Source organism: Oryx dammah, unplaced genomic scaffold (genome assembly GCF_014754425.2).
Source record: "Oryx dammah isolate SB20612 unplaced genomic scaffold, SCBI_Odam_1.1 HiC_scaffold_11210, whole genome shotgun sequence".
Taxonomy (NCBI): domain Eukaryota; kingdom Metazoa; phylum Chordata; class Mammalia; order Artiodactyla; family Bovidae; genus Oryx; species Oryx dammah.
In genome coordinates, this window is record NW_024080603.1 from 2,290,103 (window position 1) to 2,313,327 (window position 23,225).

A 23,225-nucleotide genomic window follows, 5' to 3' on the forward strand; every position below is an offset into this window, starting at 1 on the left:
GGGAAGTATAACAAAATGTATACAGTTTAATAATTGTACAAAACATCAGTTTAGCAAGATGATATGGTTTACAGTCACCAAAATGAGGACCCAAAATATTTTCCACTGCCACTTCCATAAGAAATTCAGATAAATAAGAAGTCACTGGCTGAAAAGTCACAACAGAAACAACTTAAACTTTTACATAACAACAGGAAATGTCAGTCCTCCCCAACAATAAAGCAGACACCACCACTCAGGCTCTCCCTGCTGCCATGGCATGGCTGGAATGGTTCTCAAAGTCCATCTTCTGCATGAGCCTCCAGCTTTCCAAGACCAACACTTGAAGCATTTGATGTAATACAAAATAAGGAATTCTTTATTATTTATACAAAAGTTATACATTAAAAAAAAATTAAGATTCGACAACTCTGCTGACCCCCTGAGGAAGCTTTTCTGGGTCCATCAAAGAGCCCTGTGTGAACCTTTCAGCCACCAACCTCCTGGCCACAGGACAAGGGACACTCCCTCCAAGGCCATTCACGCGGTGCCTTCATTGGCTCTGAAAGATGACTCTCCCCTTCATTAGGCTCAATAAGCAAGCCAGGGTTTCCTGGACAACATTAAAGAATACTGTCTGCTCTGGCCCAAGCTTTGAGTATTTTACCAGAATATCAGTTGATTTTTATTTATTTCTTGAACACTTTCAATAAACTCCTAGCACAAGAAACTTTATTACAACATATACAGATTTGGTACAGTTCTTTACAAAAAACTACCTAGATTTTTCAGCTAAATAAATTTGTCTCTTAAGAAATTTAAGTTGGCTTCAAGAAAAAGTACATTTTCTTCCAAACCTGTCCTTTTCCACCCTCTGAGTTCTGAGAGAGGTCACAGACTTGTATTTCATTGATAAATAGTCACCTTTGTCTAAGCAATATTAAGAGCTCTTGTATCTTTAATAAAGAGCACAAAACTCTGCTTCTTAAAAGCCTTATATCCTGAAAGATATGTTATAATCAATCTAGACAAACATTTATACTTAGACAAGAGTCCTCTCTGAACAAATAGCTTGCAGAAATAAATGCAGTGATTTGTTTTCTTCAAAGAGAACTGTTTAGCACTGCTTAGCACATTATTCTGTAATATGGGAATAAGAGTAATTCTTCCTTTGAAGAAAGCAGGTCCCTTTCTGAAGAATTATGTTGGCTATCCCCCAAAATCAAAATAGACCAGCACCAAATGAAGTTATTAGTTTACAAAAAATAAACTTAGCTCTTATTTCTTAAAGGTCTACAACCCAGACTTAATAAATTAACTATGAAATCAGGAGTTTTGTCAGCTACAATATAATTTAAAAATCCATTTTCAACCCAGGGTTGGGGCCGGGCGGGTGTGGACAGGAGGAGGGTTCAATCTCACACTGATCTCCATGAGTTCCATGAAAAGAAAACAGTTTTGTTTTTTTTTTTCCCAGCTGTATTCTCCTTCAGAAGTGTGCTGTAGATTACCATCTGTGATGCTATAAAGGCATAATATCCATTTCAAGATCTTGCCAGAGGACACAGCATGTAAAGCACGTAAACTGTTTTCAGATCTGAGAACTCTGCATGGAAAGAAGAACCTCAATCATTCCGAAAGAGCCAGAAACCAAGCAGTCGTCTCACTGATCATGTCTATTCATTCTCAACACGACACTGCACTGAGTTTTTTAATTCACAGATTTTACGTTAGTCCTTTAGAACCCAACACCCGTGTTTTAGTTCTGAACGGTCAGGCTGTTCAAGCTGCCTTCTTAGTGCAAGTTCCTTGGAGTTCTTGCAAATTTATCTTTGACCTAGGCAGAAAAGGAGATATGCAAAATATCAGGAATGCAAAATGTTAAGCTTGGACTTGTTATCTGATGGGTAGGTTTTTTATACTGCATATTTTAAGCACGGGGAAAATATATCAAACAAATCTGTCAGTCTTACCTGTTGTGAATCATGTGACTTCTGACCAGATGGCCTGCTGCCAGTGCTGCCATCAGAGACAGCTCCCCAGCCATCACCGTGCCGCACACGATTCGGGCAAGCTGCCGTGCATTTTCCCCAGGGTTGTCTCTGCACGCTCCTTGGACACCTAGCATCTGCAGCCAGGGACAGACACAGCAGGACTCAACCTTCCTGTCATGGCAGCAACTTCCTACTCAATCAGCTAAAACGAGGGCAACTAGGTCACGAACTCCATGGACATGAGTTTGAGCAAGCTCTAGGAGATGGACAAGGACAGGGAAGCCCGGCGTGCTGCAGTCTATGGGGCTGCAGAGTCAGACACGCCTGAGCTAGCGTTAGCAGAGCCAGGCCCCGCAGGATGCGCTCCGTTTTCAAGCCCGCCAGCCAGCGCACGGGGGGGACACCACAGTAAGCCCGACGCAGTGACCTGGCTAGCGGCGCACTTGCTCACACTGGCTTAGACCAGTGGGAAATGAACGAAAACACCAGCTGAAATGAGAGAGGAGTGATACGCGGTAGCAGGTAGCAACACAGAGGACCGCAACAAGTCAGAACCGGGCTCGAGACGACTGCAGCCGGTGCCCCCACGTGTCTTACCTGCAGGCAGGCCTGCTGAGGGAGCAAGTTGGTCCCCCCACCCACGGTTCCTATTTCTATAGATGGCATGGTGCAGCTGATATACAGGTCTTCATTCGTGGGACCGCTTGCTTCCATTAAAGTAATACAGTTCGAACTACCAACATTCTGTGCTGCATCCTGAAAAAAAAACAAAGTAAAAATAGAAAACTTCTCTTTCTTTAGAACAGCAAAAGACAAGAGAGGTGGAGGCTGGAGCCCTCACCTGTCCACAGGCAATGTAGATGGCAGTCACGACGTTTGCTGCGTGGGCGTTGTAGCCGCCAATGCTCCCAGCCATGGCAGAGCCCACCAGGTTTTTATTAATGTTGACCTCAATCATAGCCTCTGTTGTAGTCTTTAGTACCTAGGACACAGAGTTGTGCACATTTTACGTCTTCCCCTGAAGATTAGGAGTGGGTTACCAGATCTACTTTCAGTGCCTCCAGAGAACAAGGGAGTGTAGATGTGGCCCCGTGTAAGCCCTGACCTCAACAGAAAGTAGCAGTAAGGTTTGGTCTGTGAATGAAGCAGTCATCTTGAACATGAAACATTCACCTATATGTTCAAGTTTACTTAGAATGTAACTATTTCTCTTCCCAATTCTGTAATCCAGTGAAAGATTAACAGAAGAGTCATCCACTCACTTCTCTGACAACCTTGGCTGGAATGACAGCTTCACAGACCACAGACTTTCCTCGTCCCTCTATCCAGTTGATGGCCGCAGGTTTCTTGTCTGTACAATAGTTACCACTGACTGCCAGAATCTGCATTTCGGGGAAATACTCCTGAAGTTTGGAAAGTGCTTTCTCTGTACCCTATTAGCCAAAGAAAGAAAATAACAAGAAAAACTACATTAAAACACAAAATTATCTATGAATCAGAGGCTTTTTTTTGTATCTAATAATACTAACACTTGTAAATACAATAATTATAATAATAATCTTTTCCTAATTTTTTTAATATGAAAATGAAGTTCTTTGTGGTCATTGATGAATCGTATGAGGAGGATATAATACTATATTCGTGTCACTGGGGAGTGAGGACCCCAATCCATGACCAATGTGTCATAAATCCCCTCTTCTAGTTATTAAATTGTTACCTACAAGCCGAAGTTACCAAAGCCAGTAAAGAGAACTCAAACATTTACAAGTAAATCTTGTAAATGGAATGTCATCAGGATTTACACAGAATGTAACAAGCCTTCCAAGGACTTCTAATCAAGTTAGATCAATTAACTCACACTTCAAAAACCCAGTTTAAAAAAATTGGGAATTAAAAAAAATGTTTTTTTACCTGTGGTAAAATACACTTTACAGAATTTACCATCTTGACTATTTTCTAGTGCATAGTTCAGTATTGTTAAGAACCTTCGCATTGCTGTGTCAGCAATCTCCACAAACCATGCGCATTAAACACCTCCTCATTCCCCACACCCCCTGGCAACCACCCTTCTTCCTGCTCCTACGGATTTCACTAACGGAGCTAACTCTTCAGGGGGCATCACGCAGTACTTCCCTTTATGTGACCAGACTCTCTCACTCAGCGCGTGAACCTCAAGGCGCGTGCACATTCAGCATGTGGCACGCTTTCTTTTCGGAGCTTCCCTGGTGGCTCAGATGGTAAAGCGTCCGCCTGCAATGCAGGAGACCCGGGTCTGACCCCTGGGTCGGGAAGATCCCCTGCAGAAGGCAACGGCTACCCACTCCAGTGTGCTCATGAGAATCCCATGGATGGAGGAGCCAGGCAGGCTACAGTCCGTGGGGTCGCAAAGAGTCGGACACGACTGAGCGACTTCACTTTCTTTTCTTTCTTTCTGCTTTCTTTTTGGGACTGAATATCATTCCACTGTAAGTACACCCCACACTCTATCTGTGGGTGACGTGTGGGCTTTTAGCGACTGTGAACGCTGCTATGCATGTGGCTACACCAACATCTTTTTGAGTCTCTGCTTTCAGTTCTTTTGGGTGTCTACCCAAAAGTGGAATTGCTGGGTCAAAGTAATTCCATTTGTAATTTTTTCGTCAGGAACTGCTATTTACTGGAAATTTTTAAAGCACATGTGTTCAGTCACTCTACTCTCTTTCTGAATAGTCCTTATAACTGGGAAAGCATAATTAGCCTGACTAGTTGACTTTAAAATTTTACATTTCTATCTGACAAATAACAAATATTAGTAGAAAAAAGACGAGCTAAACACAGTCTTCTTATAAGGAGATAATTAAAGGAACTACACACACGAACCTGGCTTCTTAAACGTGTGTTTCGAAGTCTCTAGAAGAAGTCAGCTTTCAGGACTACAGGACAAAGCTCTGAAGCACTAATCCCCAGATTCCTCCCAGCCCTTCAGTGTAGACCCGGAACATGCTCAATGCTAACTCTAGATTAAGTATCTCAAATATGAACAATACCAACCAACAAATGCCTAATTTATATAACATGACCTACCTGTATCAATACTGACCTTTCAATAAAAATCTTTCAATCACTTAACTCCTTGAGTAAGTAATATGTGCACAGGGTGAAAAATTCAAAAATATAGGAGGTCATAAAGAGTGAGTCTGCTCCCCTCTTCAGGGATAATCACTCCAGCAAATTCTATTACAGTCCATCCGTGCTTACCTTTGAAATCATGTTCATCCCCATGGCATCACCTGACCTGGACTGAAAACGGATGTAAAGGTTACGTCCGGCCACACTCGTGTGCAGTTTCTGTAGACGTGCAAACCTTTTAACAAAAGAAGTAAAGACTTTTTTTTAAGAAAATGGATGTTATCCTAAAGTCTAGCTTAGTTGGTTTATTTTATACTTAACAGAAAACTCATGGAGACTACATATTAAAAGTATTTTCTTCTTTAATTAAATATTCTATTAGAATGCTGCTTCAGCTGTATCTCATTCTTACATGTTGCAAGAAGGAAGGGATAGAGAAAGTCATTTCATGACAAACTTTAAAAGCTTGAACTATACTGGGGTTATCATTTGTATTGACTATCCTTATCAATTTAATTTTCTGTAGTCAAAGTAAATCTACTATACTAATTTATTTACCTCTATCCTGCTTGGAAAATCTTTTTCTCAGGCAATCCTGCCGGAGAGCAATTTTAGATCAAAACTGCTCTAGGGCAAAGTAATACCCTAATCAAAATGAGCCTTGTAAATCCAACATAACCTCTATGTAGATATTCACTGAAATCAATATTCTGCTCTGCCCACCCCACCCCACCCCACCCACTCCATCCCAACCAAGAATTAACATCTGAAAGCATGGATTTAAAATTGATGTTTCGTTACATCATCTTAAGAAGGCGATATGTTTACAGTTATATTTAGTCATCCTAGGGTATGGCACTGGTTCTGAAATAAATGTGAATGCACATATAAGCCCCCTCCCCCCTACACACCTGCTGGTGCTGTCGAATGCTTCCTTTATCACCGTGAACCCTTCAGGTGTCTCAAGCCAGGCTTTCACTTCTGCAGAGTCACAAGCACGGGGAAAACGCACCACTGGGCCACGAGTCATCCCATCTGCAAGGACTCGGCTGCTGGCACCTCCACCAAGCTATCCAGAGGGCGTGACAAGAGCAGACATTAATCCTGAAAAAAATTCTGCTTGTCCCAAAAGGTCTCCTTGACTGTCCCCAAATCTCATCTCACTGCCTAGAGAGTATCTTGAGAGGCAGATACATAAATGCCCACTTACGCCTATTGCTCTGCAGCCTCTATTAGTGCTGGCCACAAGACAGCCTTCTGTTGTTGCCATTGGAACCTGAAATTCTTTTCCATCCAAGCACAGAGGTCCTGCCACTCCAACAGGGATGGGCATATATCCGATAACATTCTCACAGCAAGCTCCCATCACCTAAAAGGTAAAGTCAGGCACCAAGTGAAAATCTATATACCAAATACCCAGCCTCTGTCATTCCTTCCAACTTAATCCTTTAGTGTATTATTTTCAACCAGTTTTTTTATTTACTCTAAAAAGTCTTGAAAACACTAAACTTGAGTAATGACTGTAAATAACAGGGAAAGTATTTTTGAATTTTGATGACCTATACCATAAGTAGAATACAAAATTATAGTAAAATGAATTCAAAAGGAAAATGTTTTATAAAACTATGAAAGTTTAAAAGACAAATCAAGAAGAAGACTGAAAGACTAAAGCTGTAAAGCAAACCTGCTCGAAAACAGAAAATAACGTACCAAGGAGTAATTATAGTCCCTGTAAGGTAGATACTGGAGAGAAGAAGGCTCTGGAAGTTTTTTGGAAAGTAGCTGCCGGCGAATAGATACACCTCGTTCGTGGGTTTCCATCAGAGTTTCCAATTTATAAGCTGGGATATGCTTTGCATTGACCAACTGGATGATCTCAGCATCACTAAGGAATTTTGCACCTTTCTAAAGAAATGGAAGTAAAAACATGGAAGGGGGTTGATAGAGGGAAATGAAAATAGACTTGAAGAATCATACTTCGTACTATTCATAATAAACAGAACATGTTATACACACAGTGCTCTCTGCAGAACTAAAATAAAAGTACTTTGAGAACCCAAAGGAATCTGAAGTTCTAAAGAAGGAGATGATTTGAATAGAAATGAGAACATCAAAATAAAAATTCTTTATAAAAATGCAAAGCTAAACAAAATGTTAAGCCAAAACACTAAATTTTGCAAGTGACATACATAGGGGGAAAAAATTTCACAATTAAGATTCTGACACCCACCCTATAAGTTTTGTATGTAGCATGGCAGTTGAGATACTGGTACACGTATTAATAAGAATGAGGGAAAGTGATAAAGAAACAAAATCTACTCTCACTCATATGCACATAAATTCGGAATGAATGAGGGTAAGCAGATAGGAATGGAACATAACAGTCATGCTAAACCCCTAAGTCAAACAGGGATTGTCAGCAGGACATCCTGTTCAAACATCAGAAAGAAAACAAGCCTCCTCAGGAGCATCAAGCTTGCTTTAAAAACTCAAAAAGCCCCTCAAACCTCTCTTCTTTCTCTGAAATTCATTTCTGTGTCAAAGCGCTCCTAGGCCTTAACACACACATACAATAGAGCAGTCGCTCCTCTCTTTATCAAACGATAGTAGAAAGCGCACGGAGTCTTCAGTCAGTAAAGCCTGGACTCTTGATCCCAGCTTTAGCGTTTTCTGTTTTACTTTGGGACATACTTAATTAACCCTCCTAGAGCCAACATTTTCTCATCTGAAAAATGGAGAAAATTGTATCTATCTTACAAGGTTGCAGGAAATAAATAATGAGACCAGGACCTGTAAACCATGTAACACTGTGCTGAGAACTTATAGGTACTCAGAAGCTGTAACTTCCTTCCTTCCTTTAATAAAAAACTCCTTTTCTTAAGAAAGATACCAAGCTTGAGTCTAGTTTCTCACCTCTGCATTCTCAAGAATCTGCAGACACTCTTCATTAGGCCGAGGCTCCATGGGAAGTTCAATTTCAGGTTCCTGTGCCTCCTGTTCCAGTGAAGTATCGAGTAACATGGAGTTACCCACCACAAATGTAGCTCTGTTTGAGGTGTCATTTTCTGCCAGTAAGGGTTTTATAACCTCAACTGTTCAAGAGATCAAAAGAAATCTCAGACACTGAATTTGTGCTTTAAAAAAGACTCAACTTCACAAATCAACATTGGCAGAACGGAAAATGAAAAGAATAAGAAATCACCTTTTCTTTCTTTGTTTTTCCTGGCCTCCTCCTCCATTGCATGGAATTTCTGGTCATTTCTGACCAGTGCAGGGTCCCGCCTACAACAGTCATCTGTGACTTTCTTCTGGGACACTACAGGAGCCGTGATAGGGTTTTTTAGCGAGAGTGTAGATTCTGTCTCTGCTTGTTCAAAGAAGATATACTTGACGGCCAGAAGGAGAGCTAAACTTAGGGTAATAACTTGTTCAATATCCATGCTGATCATTCTAAATAAAAGAAAGCAAATTAAAATGTTATTACTCAGAAATAAAAAAGGCATAACCTAAACTGTCAGAAGCACAGAGTGCTATGATTCAAAGTAGGGTTCAGGGAACTTACTTAGAGAGATAAAACTGCCAGAGGGAAACACTCGGTTCAATTCTCTTGGACACATTTTCATCCAGTCCTAAAGAAACCTTAGAATTGTCTGCTGTGCTGTTTTGAGGAGAAGGATCAGCTATCCAGCGACTGTGTGCGTGAACAAGAACCAAGCCTAGAGACTGAAATAAAAGTTTAAAAATCATGTACCCTCTACGTATCAATGGAACCTAAACTCACATTTTGCAAGTGGATAACCGAACAGTCTTCCTCCCATGCCCTCCCTCACCAGGTAAAGAAAGCCCCAGGCTTGCTACATGACTGAGCAAAGGGACAACCCCAGTGAAAGGCTGAGAACATTCCCCCAAAAGAACAGAGTTGCAAAGAAAGAGAAAGTGGAAGGATTTGAAAAATCTATTTAGGGCAGGGAGAAGACCAGAGATCTCATAAGGAATGAGGAAAAAGATAAGGGGTGGGGGGAAGGAAGAGGAATATCAGTGAAAGAGCCAAAAATTGTAGAAAGACAAGCGGAAAAAAAACTAAAAAGCAGAATATGATATTGGAACCAAAGATAATGAAAGGAAAAGAAATTATGTCATTACCATAATCATCTTAACCCTCTGAGTAACAGGATTTGGCTTATTTTCTTCTTCTTCTAAGACTCGGGCAAAATGGCTGAGCTGCCAGATTGGACGGCCCTCGCGGCTTTCCCGAGAAAGCTACAAAGGAAGTCAGTGTTCCGTTAGAAGGTGCCAATTGTCTTCAGGTGAACTCACGTAATGAGAAATCTTCTTCTACTAGTGCCGTAAGTAGGAACAGCTCTTACCTCTAGAACCAAGGACACACAAGCTGGGAAGAAAGTCATGAACACAAAGTAGTTGGCGAGAACCGACATGCAGCCAAAGCAGCACATGATTTCAAGCTGACGCACCCCTGGTTAGAGAAAAACGAAAAGCGTGAACTAGGGGGTAAGCAGGACGTGTACTTCTGAGGCTGCCTACATCACAAGGCTCTTCCTATAGGTAGACAAAGACGTGATAGTATTGGCATACTAAGCTCTTTGCCATCTACTGGAGAAGGAAGCCAGGAGCTCTGAAGGGCTGTGAAGCCCGAGTGCAAGAGGGACAGCTCCCTTGAAGGCAGAGACCCTGCCTCCTCCCACGTCCCCAAAGTCACAGCGCCAGGCACGGCAGTGCTTAATGCCACCCGATCACCCCCTTGTATCAAACGGCAGTACTCTGTTTTGAGACAGGATAGATATCAGGGACAGAACTCTAATGGGCAAATGCCTTCCACCCAGTTACCCCACTAGTCCAGTCCCATTCATCACCACAGAAGCAATTCACCTGCAGGCCAAGGACTTTTTATAAAACACACTGCCTGTTCTATCATTCTTGATACAGTATCACCGTAAGTATTTTATGTGCACTACTCAACTGTCATTTCAATATCACCTCTGTGGTATCTATTGATGGTCTTAAAATTTCAGTTCATTTCATTGCTCTCTTTGAAAAATGATGTAACACAGAAAGGCAACCCAACATCCAAAATTAACAAATGTTTCAGGTGTCGTTTGGTAATCTTCTCAAATAGAAGGGAACAGAGCTAGGAAAAGATTAGATTATCAAACCCTACTCCCTCGCTTTACAAATAAACTTGAATATAAAACATATTTCTGACATTCATATTAAAAATAAAAATGTTCTGAAAACATAAAAATTGATTCCCTTCTCCCATAAAAACTGCTAACTAGAGTAATACAAAACTTAAAAAATTTCAACATTGGATTTTATTTTCTGAATTGTATTAGATCACTGGACTAAATGAAAGAAAAAAACATGTACTGTATTTCCTAAAAATTCTATAGCTATTACTAAGGCAGAAATTCAAGAAAATGCAAAATTACAATGTCAAAAGCATTATGAACAGGTACATTTAAACAGTAGCCAAACAGAATCTTTTCAAACTGGAGACTATCAAAACCATACCTGACCAGTGCTCTAAGCCCCTTTGCCTCTGTACAGCAGTGGCTGCGCTGCTGCCGCGGGCTCTCCAGGCATTCTTCCTCACTCTGGCTCAGGGGCACAGTTTCTTTGTGCCACTTTGTTGCTACAAGGGGACAGCACTATATACTTCCAAGAAGTAAAGAGTTTTTTTCTTTTTCACTGGCTTTTCCAAGCATTACTTCCTTGTTAATAAGTATTAAATCTGTCTTTTTATTCTACTCTAAGCCAAATCACTAATCTTCCCATTTCTGTATGGCTGTAAATGCCTCCTTGCTCACTTTTCCAACATTGAATTGAATCACTTTCTTCATCCATGTGCCTTATCCTGACCAAAGTCATCGCCCTATTTCCCTTATCAGTTTCCACTGCTTTCCACGTTCCCAGATAATCCTCTCATCTTCTTACATACTGTTCTTGAATAAAATTACAGAGTTATATTTCACCTGGTCAAAAATGCTTTCTTGACTATAGTGGCAGTTACATGACTACATCTTTGTCAAAACTTAAAACTGTACCCCAAAAAAGTAAATTTTAAGAAATACACATTTTAAAACTTTTTAAAAAATATTCTTTGCTGAATAAGTTTTGAGTAAGTTTTGAATGATAGATTAAATAACTGAATAAATAATAAATTAACCCTCAGAAAGTTAGAAGAAACATTATATATACTTATACACAATCTAGTGAACAGATCTCATGTAATAATGACAACTAACTACTCTCTTAAAAATTGATTTAGTTCTGAAAGAATAAAATCCCTAATTGAGGGCACCAAGGCACCAGGAAATACACTAGAAGAGCAGTTAGCCAAGTGTGGTCCTCATGAGAAAGCCATGAAGTCTAGTCTCAATGATTAGGAAACCTTGACAACAGCATGATATATTCTTTCTGGCATATTTCCACGAGGCCATAATTTCTGTCCTATATAATGGAGTCCTATGTTTGATGTTTAACATCTAGTTCTCTACTATCCAGTTAAGGATGAATAAACAAATATTTTAGGGTCAATGCTGGCTCAATGCTAAGATGTACTACATACTGATTAAATCTTCCTAACCACTGTTAGGTGGACCCAACTCACATCTGTCCAGCTCCCAACTTCTGCATTGTCTCCTACATGACAGTTAAAACAGAAGGAACCGATTCATTAAAGTCAGTCCAGACGACATCAGGGGCTAGAAGATGGCTTTCTAAATGAGCCTAGAGTACAATCTTGGTTAAAAACCAGACAAAAACATCTTAAAGTCATCAAAAAAGTGGAGCACCAGAAAAGATGATGAGATAATAAGAATGAAAATAAATCAGTAACCTGCTCAGTTTTCACTAAAGCAGACAGACAAAAGGTCAGATCAGATATACCTACATATTCATACAATTAAAATTTTTTTAATTTTTGTAATATCAGACTTTTAAAAGTCAGACTTTAACACAATATAATGTGTTCACAGGGAGAAATATCAATAACCTCAGATATGCAGATGACACCACCCTTATGGCAGAAAATGAAGAGGAACTAAAAAGCCTCTTGATGAAAGTGAAAGTGGAGAGTGAAAAAGTTGGCTTAAAGCTCAACATTCAGAAAACGAAGATCATGGCATCTGGTCCCATCACTTCATGAGAAATAGATGGGGAAACAGTGGAAACAGTGTCAGACTTTATTTTTGGGGGCTCCAAAATCACTGCAGATGGTGATTGCAGCCATGAAATTAAAAGATGCTTACTCCTTGGAAGAAAAGTTATGACAAACCTAGATAGCATATTGAAAAGCAGAGACATTACTTTGCCAACAAAGGTCCGTCTAGTCAAGGCTATGGTTTTTCCAGTGGTCATGTATGGATACGAGAGTTGGACTGTGAAGAAAGCTGAGCACCAAAGAATTGATGCTTTTGAACTGTAGTGTTGGAGAAGACTCTTGAGAGTTCCTTGGACTGCAAGGAGATCCATTCTGAAGGAGATCAGCCCTGGGATTTCTCTGGAAGGAATGATGCTGAGGCTGAAACTCCAGTACTTTGGCCACCTCATGTGAAGAGTTGACTCATTGGAAAAGACTATGACGCTGGGAGGGATTGGGGGTGGGAGGAGAAGGGGACGACAGAGGATGAGATGGCTGGATGGCATCATGGACTCGATGGACGTGAGTCTGAGTAAACTCTGGGAGTTGGTGATGGACAGGCATGGCATGCTGCGATTCATGGGGTCACAAAGAGTCGGACACGACTGAGCGACTGAACTGAACTGAACTGAACTGAATGTGTTCCTCTCTCTCTTCTACCAATTAATTTTAAAGTATATTAAAAATTGTTTACAAACCTGACATGGTACCAACCCCAATCACAAGACATTCTACAAGAGCATCCAGCGTGAAGGTGGGACCTAAAATTGCCATCCCGCGAGCAATGTTCTCCCTTACTTCATCCTAAAGCAGACAAACATAGCAAATGAGAAGGTAGGAAATAATTTTAAGAACTTTTAGAGCATCCCAGGGCTTTTACCAAATCGAATTTACTCTATTAAGAATAAAATACACAATATGATAAGACTAACAGGCATTCCAGATATAAAGGATACTAATAATATAAAGGTCTAAAAAGAGAACATGTACATTGCTCTCCGTTCCCCACCCACTGACTGAGTTACTTCTTAGGAAGACTCCTTTGAGGTAGTGTATGAGTCCTGCCACATAAATCCCACATAAATCCCTACATCATTTTATATTTTGGCTACCACTCACTGACACAAGTTCTTAGTTTCAAATTTTTTGAGATCATGTTAGTATTATGAAACTTAAATATCCTTGTCAAAATGCTCAAATGCTCATAAATATTCATCAAATACATGCTCAGGGCAGAAGTACATGATATTTTATACTCAGTATTACTAAAAATGTTACATTCTTTAAAGTGACTAATGAACACCAAGATGAAACGTTCGATGAAATAATGCTAGTGTTAATTCAAGGGGTTTAGAAATCAATCTACCCTGAGATTCTTCCCTTAGATCCTGTCTGTTCGCTAATGCGTTTCAATAGGTAGATACTGTAATTTATCCAAAAGACATAATACCTTACGTTCTGAAACCTTCAAAAACGAAAATGGAGAAAATTCCAAATTTTAGAAGCTGTGGAATTACAACTGAGTTGGCAGAAAAATGGGACAGTTCCTAGGGTACCTAAGAAGACCAGTCTTAAGACTGGACAAAATTATACGCAATTCCTGAATCATGAACTAAGAAGAAGCTCTATTAATCTTTCCTATGAATGTAAACAACCTGAGAGAAAAGAATACCACCTACATTCATGTCTTATCAATAATACCTGTGAGTTAGAACTGAGGGCGAACTTGGCTAGCGCACTTGCTCTGGAAAGGTCGACCAGCAGCAGGAAAAAGGGCAAAGCTTCACTGAGGAAAAGAAAACATGATCAGGTATATTTAACAAAAGAAAAATATTACTAAAAATCCCTTCCTAAAACAAACCTTTGCCCTGGTGTACCTTTTACAGACCAAGAGGTATACCCTATACTCCTCTGACAACCTCAAAGCTAAATTTAATAGCCAAACTATTTAAGAAGATTTTTAATGTTTAAAAATGTAAATACACTTACACAGAAACACCTTTGGATAATTTTAGAGCAAAACAGCATCATTAGTAAAAGGAAAAAAATGCATTCTTGTGAATTAGTATGGGGGAAAACAGTGGAATACAGGCATCCCCCACTTTTCAAAAGCTCACTTTATGCCACTTCACTTTTAAGAAAGACTTACATAGTACTCATTTTTGCTAACCAAAAGAAATCCAAAGAGGGTTTTCACTCTTACAAAAAAAGGTGAAAAGTGAAAATAGCATGCAGTGCTTGTTTTGAGGGAGCCGCTGCAGAGGCCGTGGGCACCTGGAGCAGGCTGGCACTGCCCAGGGACTGTGCTCAGCACCTCGGCGCCAAGCTGCCGCCGCTCTGAAGCACACCTGCGCTGCATCTCGGCGTACTGTGTGGATCCTGAGCAGCCCCATGGCTCAGCGGCAAAGAGTGCACCTGCTATGCAGGAGACCTGGGTTCAGTCCCTGGGCGGGGAAGATCCCCTGGAGGAAGAAATGGAAACCCACTCCAGTATTCTGGCCTGGGAATTCCTACGATCAGAGGAGCCTGGAGGGCTACAGTCCACGGGGTCACAAAGAGTCGAACATGACGGAGTTCAAAGATACACACTGGGTGCCTCCATTAGGAAGATGTGTTCCAAGGTAACTGCTTCTTCACTTACAAAAGGTTTCATAGGAGAGCTGTATTTTCAGGTATTAGGGAAAACTAGTATACTGCATGTAATTCTTTTCTCATTAATTAAAATACTATCTATGGAAGGATAACTTTTCTGGAGAGTTAAGTTGGCAATAATGACCCTTAAAAGCCCTAAAGACCCACAGTGGCTACGGTTTCACTCCTACAGATGTATCCCAAGAAAATAAGAACAAAAATTTGCTACGAAGACATTTATCACAGTATTGTTATTAATGGAAGAAATTAAATAACCTAAAAAATCCAACTCAGAGGATTAAGTACATAAACTACAATATATTCATATAGGAAGATACTAGACAGCTAGCTGTTAAGGACATTCAAAGATGTTTATAACTTTTCATAAGCATAAAAGTTATAAAGCAGTATACAGAGTAGGATCTCAGAAGTTTTCTTTAAGCATAAAAAAAATGGGGAATGAAACACAGCAAAACATTAACAGGTATTAGCTAACTGATTTCATGAAAAAATTTCCCCTATTTTCCACAAACTTTTGCTAATTTAAATATTACAATGCTTTATAACATGTTGTAGAAAAGTTCTTAACAATATATTTTGGAAGAAAGTATATTTATGCTTTAAATACTTACTTCAAACCTGTCAATTCTTTATCTAAGAAATGAATGACAACTGTACTGAATACAAAACTGGAGAAAATTGTGAAGAGTCCAGCAATACCTATAAATGACAAAATTTAACACACTGAAAAAAATCTCATCCTTATTACACACATAATAACACACAGTCCGACAATATTCTGAAGGAAATATTATTTTCTCCAGATTATTAAGGTCTCAAAGAGCAGAATGTCTAACTTGAATGAAAAGAAATGAAACTACTGGGTACACACAGCACACGCTAAGCAACACACACATGTCCACCCATGTCATTTAAACAGGCAAATTTCCACAGGAAATAAAAAAGTTGCTAAGACACAAAAAGGTTCATATATAAAATTATTACCCAAAATATATTTTGACCCAAGTTGGCGTAAATTCTGGAACTGGAAGTAAATATACAATATTGCTATGCATCGTGTTATTGTCAGAATTATGATGTCGCTGCTCAAAACATCCTATCGGGAGAGATAGAAAAGAAAAGCCCAAATCAAAAATTAGAATTTTTATTTTGCATGGCATCATTAGTTTATGTATCATCATGATAAGGCACAAGTAAAATAAAACATTAAAATGCAAATAAAATATTAACTCCCAATTTTTAAACATCCAATGTTTAAAGCCAATCATTTTTCACTGTTAAGTCACTTAGGAAAGCTAGATTTCTCAGGTCAAGTCAATTACACTCATTTGTATACCAAAAGCAGAAGCAAAGTATCCGTATAAGTAAATACAAGTAAATGTAAGTAAATGAAAATTTGAGGTAAGTTATGAATACTGAAATAAAAATCTTACTCATAAGTTTTTTTGATTATATGGTCTCTACAAGGAGAAATTTACAATGTAATTGAGTCAACAATCAGATTAATCTCACAAACCTCTTCAAACTTCGGACACTCATAATTCCAGCCACAGATCTTACTGTTGCCAGTAAACATGTTCATGGACATCATGCAAATGGTCAGGGTCACCGTCCCCACTATGACTTCCCAGGGATGGGAGGCCACAAAGAGGCCGTGCATTCGGAAAAGTCTTGACAACATTGTAGCTACAGAATCCTTGGATCCTGGAAGGAACACCAAGTGTGAACACTTAATATACAGCTCATTGTATTTCTAGGAAAACGTTTTAAACCCTGCTTTGAAAACCCTGCTTTTGTATGCAGTGTCTTGTACCTTAAGGATAATACTATTTGATAGTGTTCCTTGTAATTCTGGGAAATAATTACAAAATCCAAATGACAGGACTCATTACTCTTTTATTCACAATACTTAAATCCTCTATTATTCATTAGCAAACAGCTTAAAAGCAGCTATTTCTTACCACTTGTATGAATTTGAGCATTTAAGATCAAACCAAATAAATATCTCAGCTTCTGATTATTATCTAAGCCAAGGAGGAAAGCAGTAAAGTAGAAAATGAAGGTGAGAAACGACTCACCTTCATTTTCTGATTACCTTGACACAAAATGGGTATAAGCACTGTCCTCACTCTCTACATTCTAGTTATGCAAAAGGTAAATACCAAACCATCTTCTCCGTCAGTGTCCTCCTATAAATCACTATCTTAGTTTATAAAGCTCAAGGGCAGGAGTCCATTAGACCTTTCCATTCCATATAACACATGGCATAATGTCACTATCACTAGCAAAATGATGTTTATTAACCTTCCTAATGTTGCTGTCACTAGAGGTCTTTTCCCAGACTTTAACAGTTAATAAAAATGCTGGACCAGTACAAGAATAAGGGGCTGGCTGGCCAAAGCAGACACACGTGGCTTTCAAAATTCTCCAACAGAACTTGGGTTATTTTGATCTAGTGACTACCATAACTAAGCTTCTCCATGTTTGTTGATTGCTGCTGCTGCTGCTAAGTCGCAGCAGTCGTGGCCACTGTGCGACCCCATAGACGGAAGCCCAACTGGCTCCTCTGTCCCTGGGATTCTCCAGGCAAGAACACTGGAGCGGGTTGCCATTTCCTCCTCCAATGCATGAAAGTGAAAAGTGAAAGTGAAGTCGCTCAGTCATGTCTGACTCTTAGCGACCCCATGGACTCCGTCCACAGGATTTCCCAGGCAAGAGTACTGGAGTGGGGTGCCATCGCCTTCTCCTGTTTGTTGACTAAATAATAATAATTTTGATATTCTGATTTTTTAAAAAATCTAATATAGTTATTGATCTCTAATATAGGCACTTGCAAGCCTTCTTACACTAAAATTAATGCTTATGATAAAGCATATTAACCACTCATTAAAATCAATTAAAATTAAGATTAAATTTTAGGCCCACTGACTGACAATCAAGATTTCAAATGAATCTTTCATTTAGGGTAATTAAGCAAGTGATTCGTTTATGGAAGAAGAAAATAAAAAAGCATCAAATTACGGAAAATAAAGGATTAATCTATTTAAAGGATTAGGGAAAAGAAAATTAGAGACACTTAGGGACCAGAGCAACTAAGCATCACCTCTCACTGCATCACTCATTGTACTCTATTCTTTACACTTCAGCCACAGCAGACCACCAAACAGATGCCTGGTTTCCAAACTGCAGGTCATAATCCCTTCATTGGATCAATGGGATTATGAAAACAAGTTTATAAGTCAGAAGATTTTAAAATAAAAGAAGAAAATAGCTGTGGGTTAGACATGTGGTATGGGTAAGTATTATTTCTGGAAACACTATGTTTCATGCCATCATAGACATGAGTGTATGTCCTGGCGTCTGAGATAACATGCATCCCTTAATGTGGGTCTCAATTTTAAACGGCTGGCAGGCACTGAGAAACGTAAATGTGGCGTGCACCTGCCTGTGTCTCTTCAGGTGTTTCAGCCTTCCGCCCTGAGTTCTATTCCTCACTGCATTCCCCAGTGCCTTGCACTCATCTATCTTAACAGCACTTGCTCAAGAAACACCTGCTACTTAAAAATAAATTCTTAAGCTACAGTAGTGTGCATGTTATTGACACATCTTGAACCTGACCTAAAGACTGACTTTTTTAAAGGGCCCTAGGGTATGGATGGAGAAGGAAATGGCAACCCACTCCAGTGTTCTTGCCTGAAGAATCCCAGGGATGGTGGACCCTGGTGGGCTGCCGTCTGTGGGGTCGCACAGAGTCGGACACGACTGAAGCGGCTTAGCAGCAGCAGCAGCAGCAGCAGCAGCAGCAGGGTATGGATATAATTCCCCCCTCTTCAAGGGCCCCAGTTCTCTGCATTCAGAGAACATATTAAGGAGGAGGGGCGAGTGGGGAAGAAAAGTTATATTTTCTATACTATCCTGGAAAATGAACGATAACAAAAATATCTTTTGTTAAATTAGCAAGGACTTGAAGTGCTGGAGAATATTTAATCGTATCTTAGATTTGAACTCTACTTCATTTCAACTAAAAACCTAATAAGGGCCTAGATTTTCATGCTGGCCTTCTATCACATGACTTCCTTATATTTAAAAACAAAAACCAAAACCCTGTAAACTAGTCTAACAGCATCAATGTTACAGAAGATGAATTAACGGAAAATACATTTCAAAATTAGGTCAAAAATTTTAATTCTCCCCAAGCCTTCTCAACTTGAGTATTCCCTTATCAAGCCAATATATTTTTCACTATCAAAAAGTGAATTCAGCAGAATTAAAATCTGAGCTGCTAGCAAGAAGGCACCCCAATTTGATCACAAATAGGTTGAGCATTATTAATCCATAATTATATATTAGGATCATTATGTTTTCCCTCAAAACCTTCATGGTAACATTGTCAATTCTGGGACATTTCTTTCCTAGGTTAAAGTCATCTTTGCAACATTCAGGTAAAGACTGACACAGAATCCCATGAACCATTCCCAAACACAGAGAACCTCACCTATTTGGAAACACAAAATGAGTAGCCAAATGTACAAAGGTGTGTCAAAAGTCACCATAATTGCACGCACATCTCATTTCCCACTAGCAACCTCCCTATATCCCTGTGATTATGCAAAGCATTTAAATGTCATGGAATCCAATCCTCCAACTTCATCAGCAGTTGCAAATGGCACTAGCAGTCAATAGGGATGGCTCATGCAAATTCAAAGTGTTTAGGCCATGCTGCAATAAAAATAAATTTTAGTTTAAAAAAGTCAAGTTTGGCAGTGTGTGCCTTGCCCATACAGACAGAAGTATGCTGCAAACATTTCATAGATTACTCAAAAGAATGGATAATTTAAATTAAACTGAATCCCCAAACTCTAATCCAATGTGCTACAAAAACCACCTACTGTGGCAAACTGCAGAAAAGGATGCTTTGGCATCCTACTCTAATTCTTTCTCCCACTCAGTGCTCTTCCTATGCTATATATTCGAGTATTTGATTATATACTATCTTATACTGTTCTTAAATTAATTGCTGTGTACGTTTTGTCACTTTGAGGGCAGGAACCATGTCTTGTACTGAGTCATTTTTAATTCCAACAGGATTAGCATTCTGCTGCTCAACCCAGTATCTTAGGGGGGAAAAAAATTCTTGCACTGGAATAAGGAAACCTGGATTCTACCCTCAATTCTATGGCATGATGCCTCTTGGTAAATCACATATCTTTTTATTCACTTATAAAGCTAGAGTTCCAAAGTTCTTTAACAAAGGCAAGTATTAAGTGAACCATATGAAACTGCTATTTTTTGTATGGGGAATAATGATCAAATTTCATCAACAATTTCATATGGTCAACCTAAACAGCTACTGATACAGGTGGTTACCTATTCATAATCTAAATCATACAAGAATAAAAAGAGAACATGAAACATGAGCACACACACTTCATCTTGAAATGTTCATCCCACACACACGAAGTTTTCCCATGTTAATGATTTAATCTTTGCATATTTTTTAGCCTTCAAATTACTAACTCTCAGTGTCTTTACTGCCAAGTTTTATCACAAATTGGAAAGACACTACCACCAAGAAGGCCCTCAAAATCCAGTCCATCCCTAAAGCACATTCTGAGTCTTTGCTAGATTACCTCTACATCATAAACTGTTTCTCGCTGCATGAAGAGAAAAATCAATCCACAAGCAAACAACAACAAAAACACATTCTCTACATTGTGTGATGCTGAGAAGGCAAGTCTTAAAGCTCTGAACAATTTCAAACGACCATGTAAGATGGAGTACATCAACTTCCTCCCACCGTAAAAACTGACTGTTCTATTTGTGAATCTCCAGGGTACGTTTCTCCTAGCCAAAATACCAAAACCAAATAATTCCGAAAAAACTACAGGATTTGGACTAAAGGAATCAGTAATCAACACCAAGGAGAAGACGCCTCTAGCAAAAAGAATCGTTTAAGTCTGGGCAAGTCTCTACCCTGGGCTCTCGCATCCGCTCAACTCGTTTCTCCAAGAAATAACCGGATGAATCTATGCAGATCCACAGCTCTGAGCTAGCCAGCAGCATTTACGGAGATCTCATCCGTCACTTTACAGAAAGGTGCTGACGAAGAGCAGCGCCAGGGCGTGAACCCAGTAAGAAGAGCAATCATGGGCGTGAACCACGGCACCTTATAGACTTTCTCGCGTCCTTTCCTCGAGCTGCGGGCCGGTCTGCCTCACAGCCCCCCAGCATTTATCGAATCGAGGGGACCCCGAGGTCACCCCGCCTGGCAGCCTTTTCGCCCCCACGATCACGACTGCTCGGCCAGCACCGCCGGCTTCGGACAGGGCCAGGGAACGCGGCGACGCCCCGCCGGTCCATCGACAGCGACCACAGCCCCGAAGAGGAGGGCCCCCCGTCCGCCCCTTAGGCCTAGCCTGTCCCGCGGCTCCCCGGCATAGATTCGGGCCGCCGCTCGGCCAGCTGCGCCTCAAGGACGTCTCCTCGCAGTCCCCGCCGGACCGAGGCGCCAGCCCGGGCAAAGCCTCCCGCTCAGCTCCCCTCCGATCAGCAGGCGGTGCCGGCTGCCTCTTCCCAGCAGGGTCGGGCGGAGCCCGAGAACCTCCACCTACACGACCCCAACCCTCTCCCTCCCACCGCCCTCCTCACCTCCAGATCTCACTAGAGGCCACAGTTCCCGGGAGCCGGCGCTCCGCCCGTCTCCAGCCAACGGAGACGCGGAGCGGAAGGAACTTTCGCTCTACGCACGCTCGGGACCGGACGACCCCGCGACCAATAAGGAAGGATCGTCCGATCGTCTAGCCAATCATCTGGGGCTGGCTCGGCCTGACGGGCCTACGTCACGAACGGTCGCCTTAACAACCGCCCACAGCTCTCGCTGGTGCTGAGAACCTGCACCGCACCATCTCTCACCATGGCTCCGCCAACCAATAGCGAGTCGAATCCCAGCACTGGTGTCTGCCTATTGGTCATAGAGCCGTGGAGGCGCACGCTTGGAAGCTGCCTAGGCGAAGATGATAGGGGATCTGGCGGGTGGAGTGTCCTCCAGTCCAGGATCTGACCTGGGGTCATTCTGGCTGGGAGAGTACTATGGGGAACAGAATAATTGGGGCCTGAAGATAAGCGCAGGGTCCGGTCGAGAATAGAAAGCACAATCTCTTAGTGGGTAGAGGAAGAGGGAAGTGGAGGTGGCCCTGAAAACCTGGATATAAAAAAGGGAAGGTAGCAGAAAGGAGAAACTCAGACCTCAAACTGACCCATTTCCGAAACCTAAACCCACACTTTGCTGTGACTTACCCCTTTCTGTAAATAGTGTCAATGGCTTCAGTCACGGGGTCTCTATCCCCAAACCACTGCCCCCCTCTCCTGTACCACTCCCCTTCTGCCCCTCCAGCGCACGGCACTGGTCACAGACCCTCCATTCTCTCTGAAATGTGCCTGCTTTGTTATGTCTACTCTGCCTCTGACCACTCCCTGCTGCAGGCCTTTATTATCTCTTCGCTGAAATAATGCAATAACCTCTCCTAATCTGTCTCTCCACTTTGGTGTTTCCACCTTCAAATCCTATAATTCCGTTGGTCTGCCCCCCAAACCATCAAGAGTTGCTCCTTGTGTACTGGATTAAAGAAACTGGCGACCTCAGTATGGCCCTACTCCACATTTCAGGCTGTGTCTCACTTCCTACCTCAGCCCTACGTTCAGCCAAAAGAATAACTGACATCTCAGCAGTTTTTTACCTTTCCATTTATGAGCTCTGTTTTCCATCTGGATATGCCTGCCCATTTTAACTGGTGAAATCCTAACTCTCCTTCAAGGACCATTTCATATATGACCTTGTTTCCTAATTCCCCTAAATACAGGTCATCTCTTCCTATTTTGAACACCCAAACAGGTCCATATTATATGACCTGTGTTATTATTTTATTATGTGGAAATGTCTTAAGAACACAAATTGCAATCCCCTCAATTTTTAAAGCCCTGTATTTTGAAATGCAGTCCCTGATACATACTGTATACTCAGGAGAAGTTTTATTAAACTGTTCTCTTGCTAAATTCTCATGCTGCTGCTGCTAAGTCGCTTCAGTCGTGTCCGACTCTGTGCGACCCCATAGACAGCAGCCCACCAGGCTCCCCCGTCCCTGGGATTCTCCAGGCAAGAACACTGGAGTGGGTTGCCATTTCCTTCTCCAATGCATGAAAGTGAAAACTGAAAGTGAAGTCACTGTGTCGTGTCCAATTCTCAGCGATCCCATGGACTGCAGCCCACTAGGCTCCTCCGTCCATGGGATTTCCAGGCAATTCTCATAACCCTTATGAAATAGATATTATTTACA

General features: G+C 40.9%; 1 protein-coding gene across 2 annotated transcripts; it reads right to left on the reverse strand.

The window, feature by feature from the left end:
- Nucleotides 1-335: 335 nt before the first annotated feature.
- On the reverse strand, nt 336-21,645 carry LOC120860962 (3-hydroxy-3-methylglutaryl-coenzyme A reductase). Of its 2 annotated transcripts, none has more exons than XM_040236669.1 (20): nt 19,388-19,407; nt 16,409-16,596; nt 15,877-15,988; nt 15,504-15,591; nt 13,942-14,026; nt 12,939-13,044; nt 9,449-9,555; nt 9,225-9,341; nt 8,644-8,804; nt 8,284-8,531; nt 7,995-8,173; nt 6,792-6,986; nt 6,292-6,450; nt 5,993-6,150; nt 5,211-5,316; nt 3,236-3,406; nt 2,815-2,955; nt 2,571-2,729; nt 1,953-2,107; nt 336-1,816 (listed from the first exon to the last, which is right to left on the reverse strand). In XM_040236669.1, the coding sequence occupies exons 2-20, from the start codon at nt 16,571-16,573 to the stop codon at nt 1,762-1,764; spliced, it is 2,667 nt and encodes an 888-aa protein (XP_040092603.1). In that variant the 5' UTR covers nt 16,574-16,596; nt 19,388-19,407; the 3' UTR covers nt 336-1,761. The 2 variants fall into 2 exon arrangements, with proteins under 2 accessions (XP_040092603.1, XP_040092604.1); XM_040236670.1 differs by lacking the exon at nt 19,388-19,407 and adding an exon at nt 21,541-21,645 and having other exon boundaries at nt 654-1,816.
- Between the last annotated feature and the right edge of the window lie 1,580 nt (nt 21,646-23,225).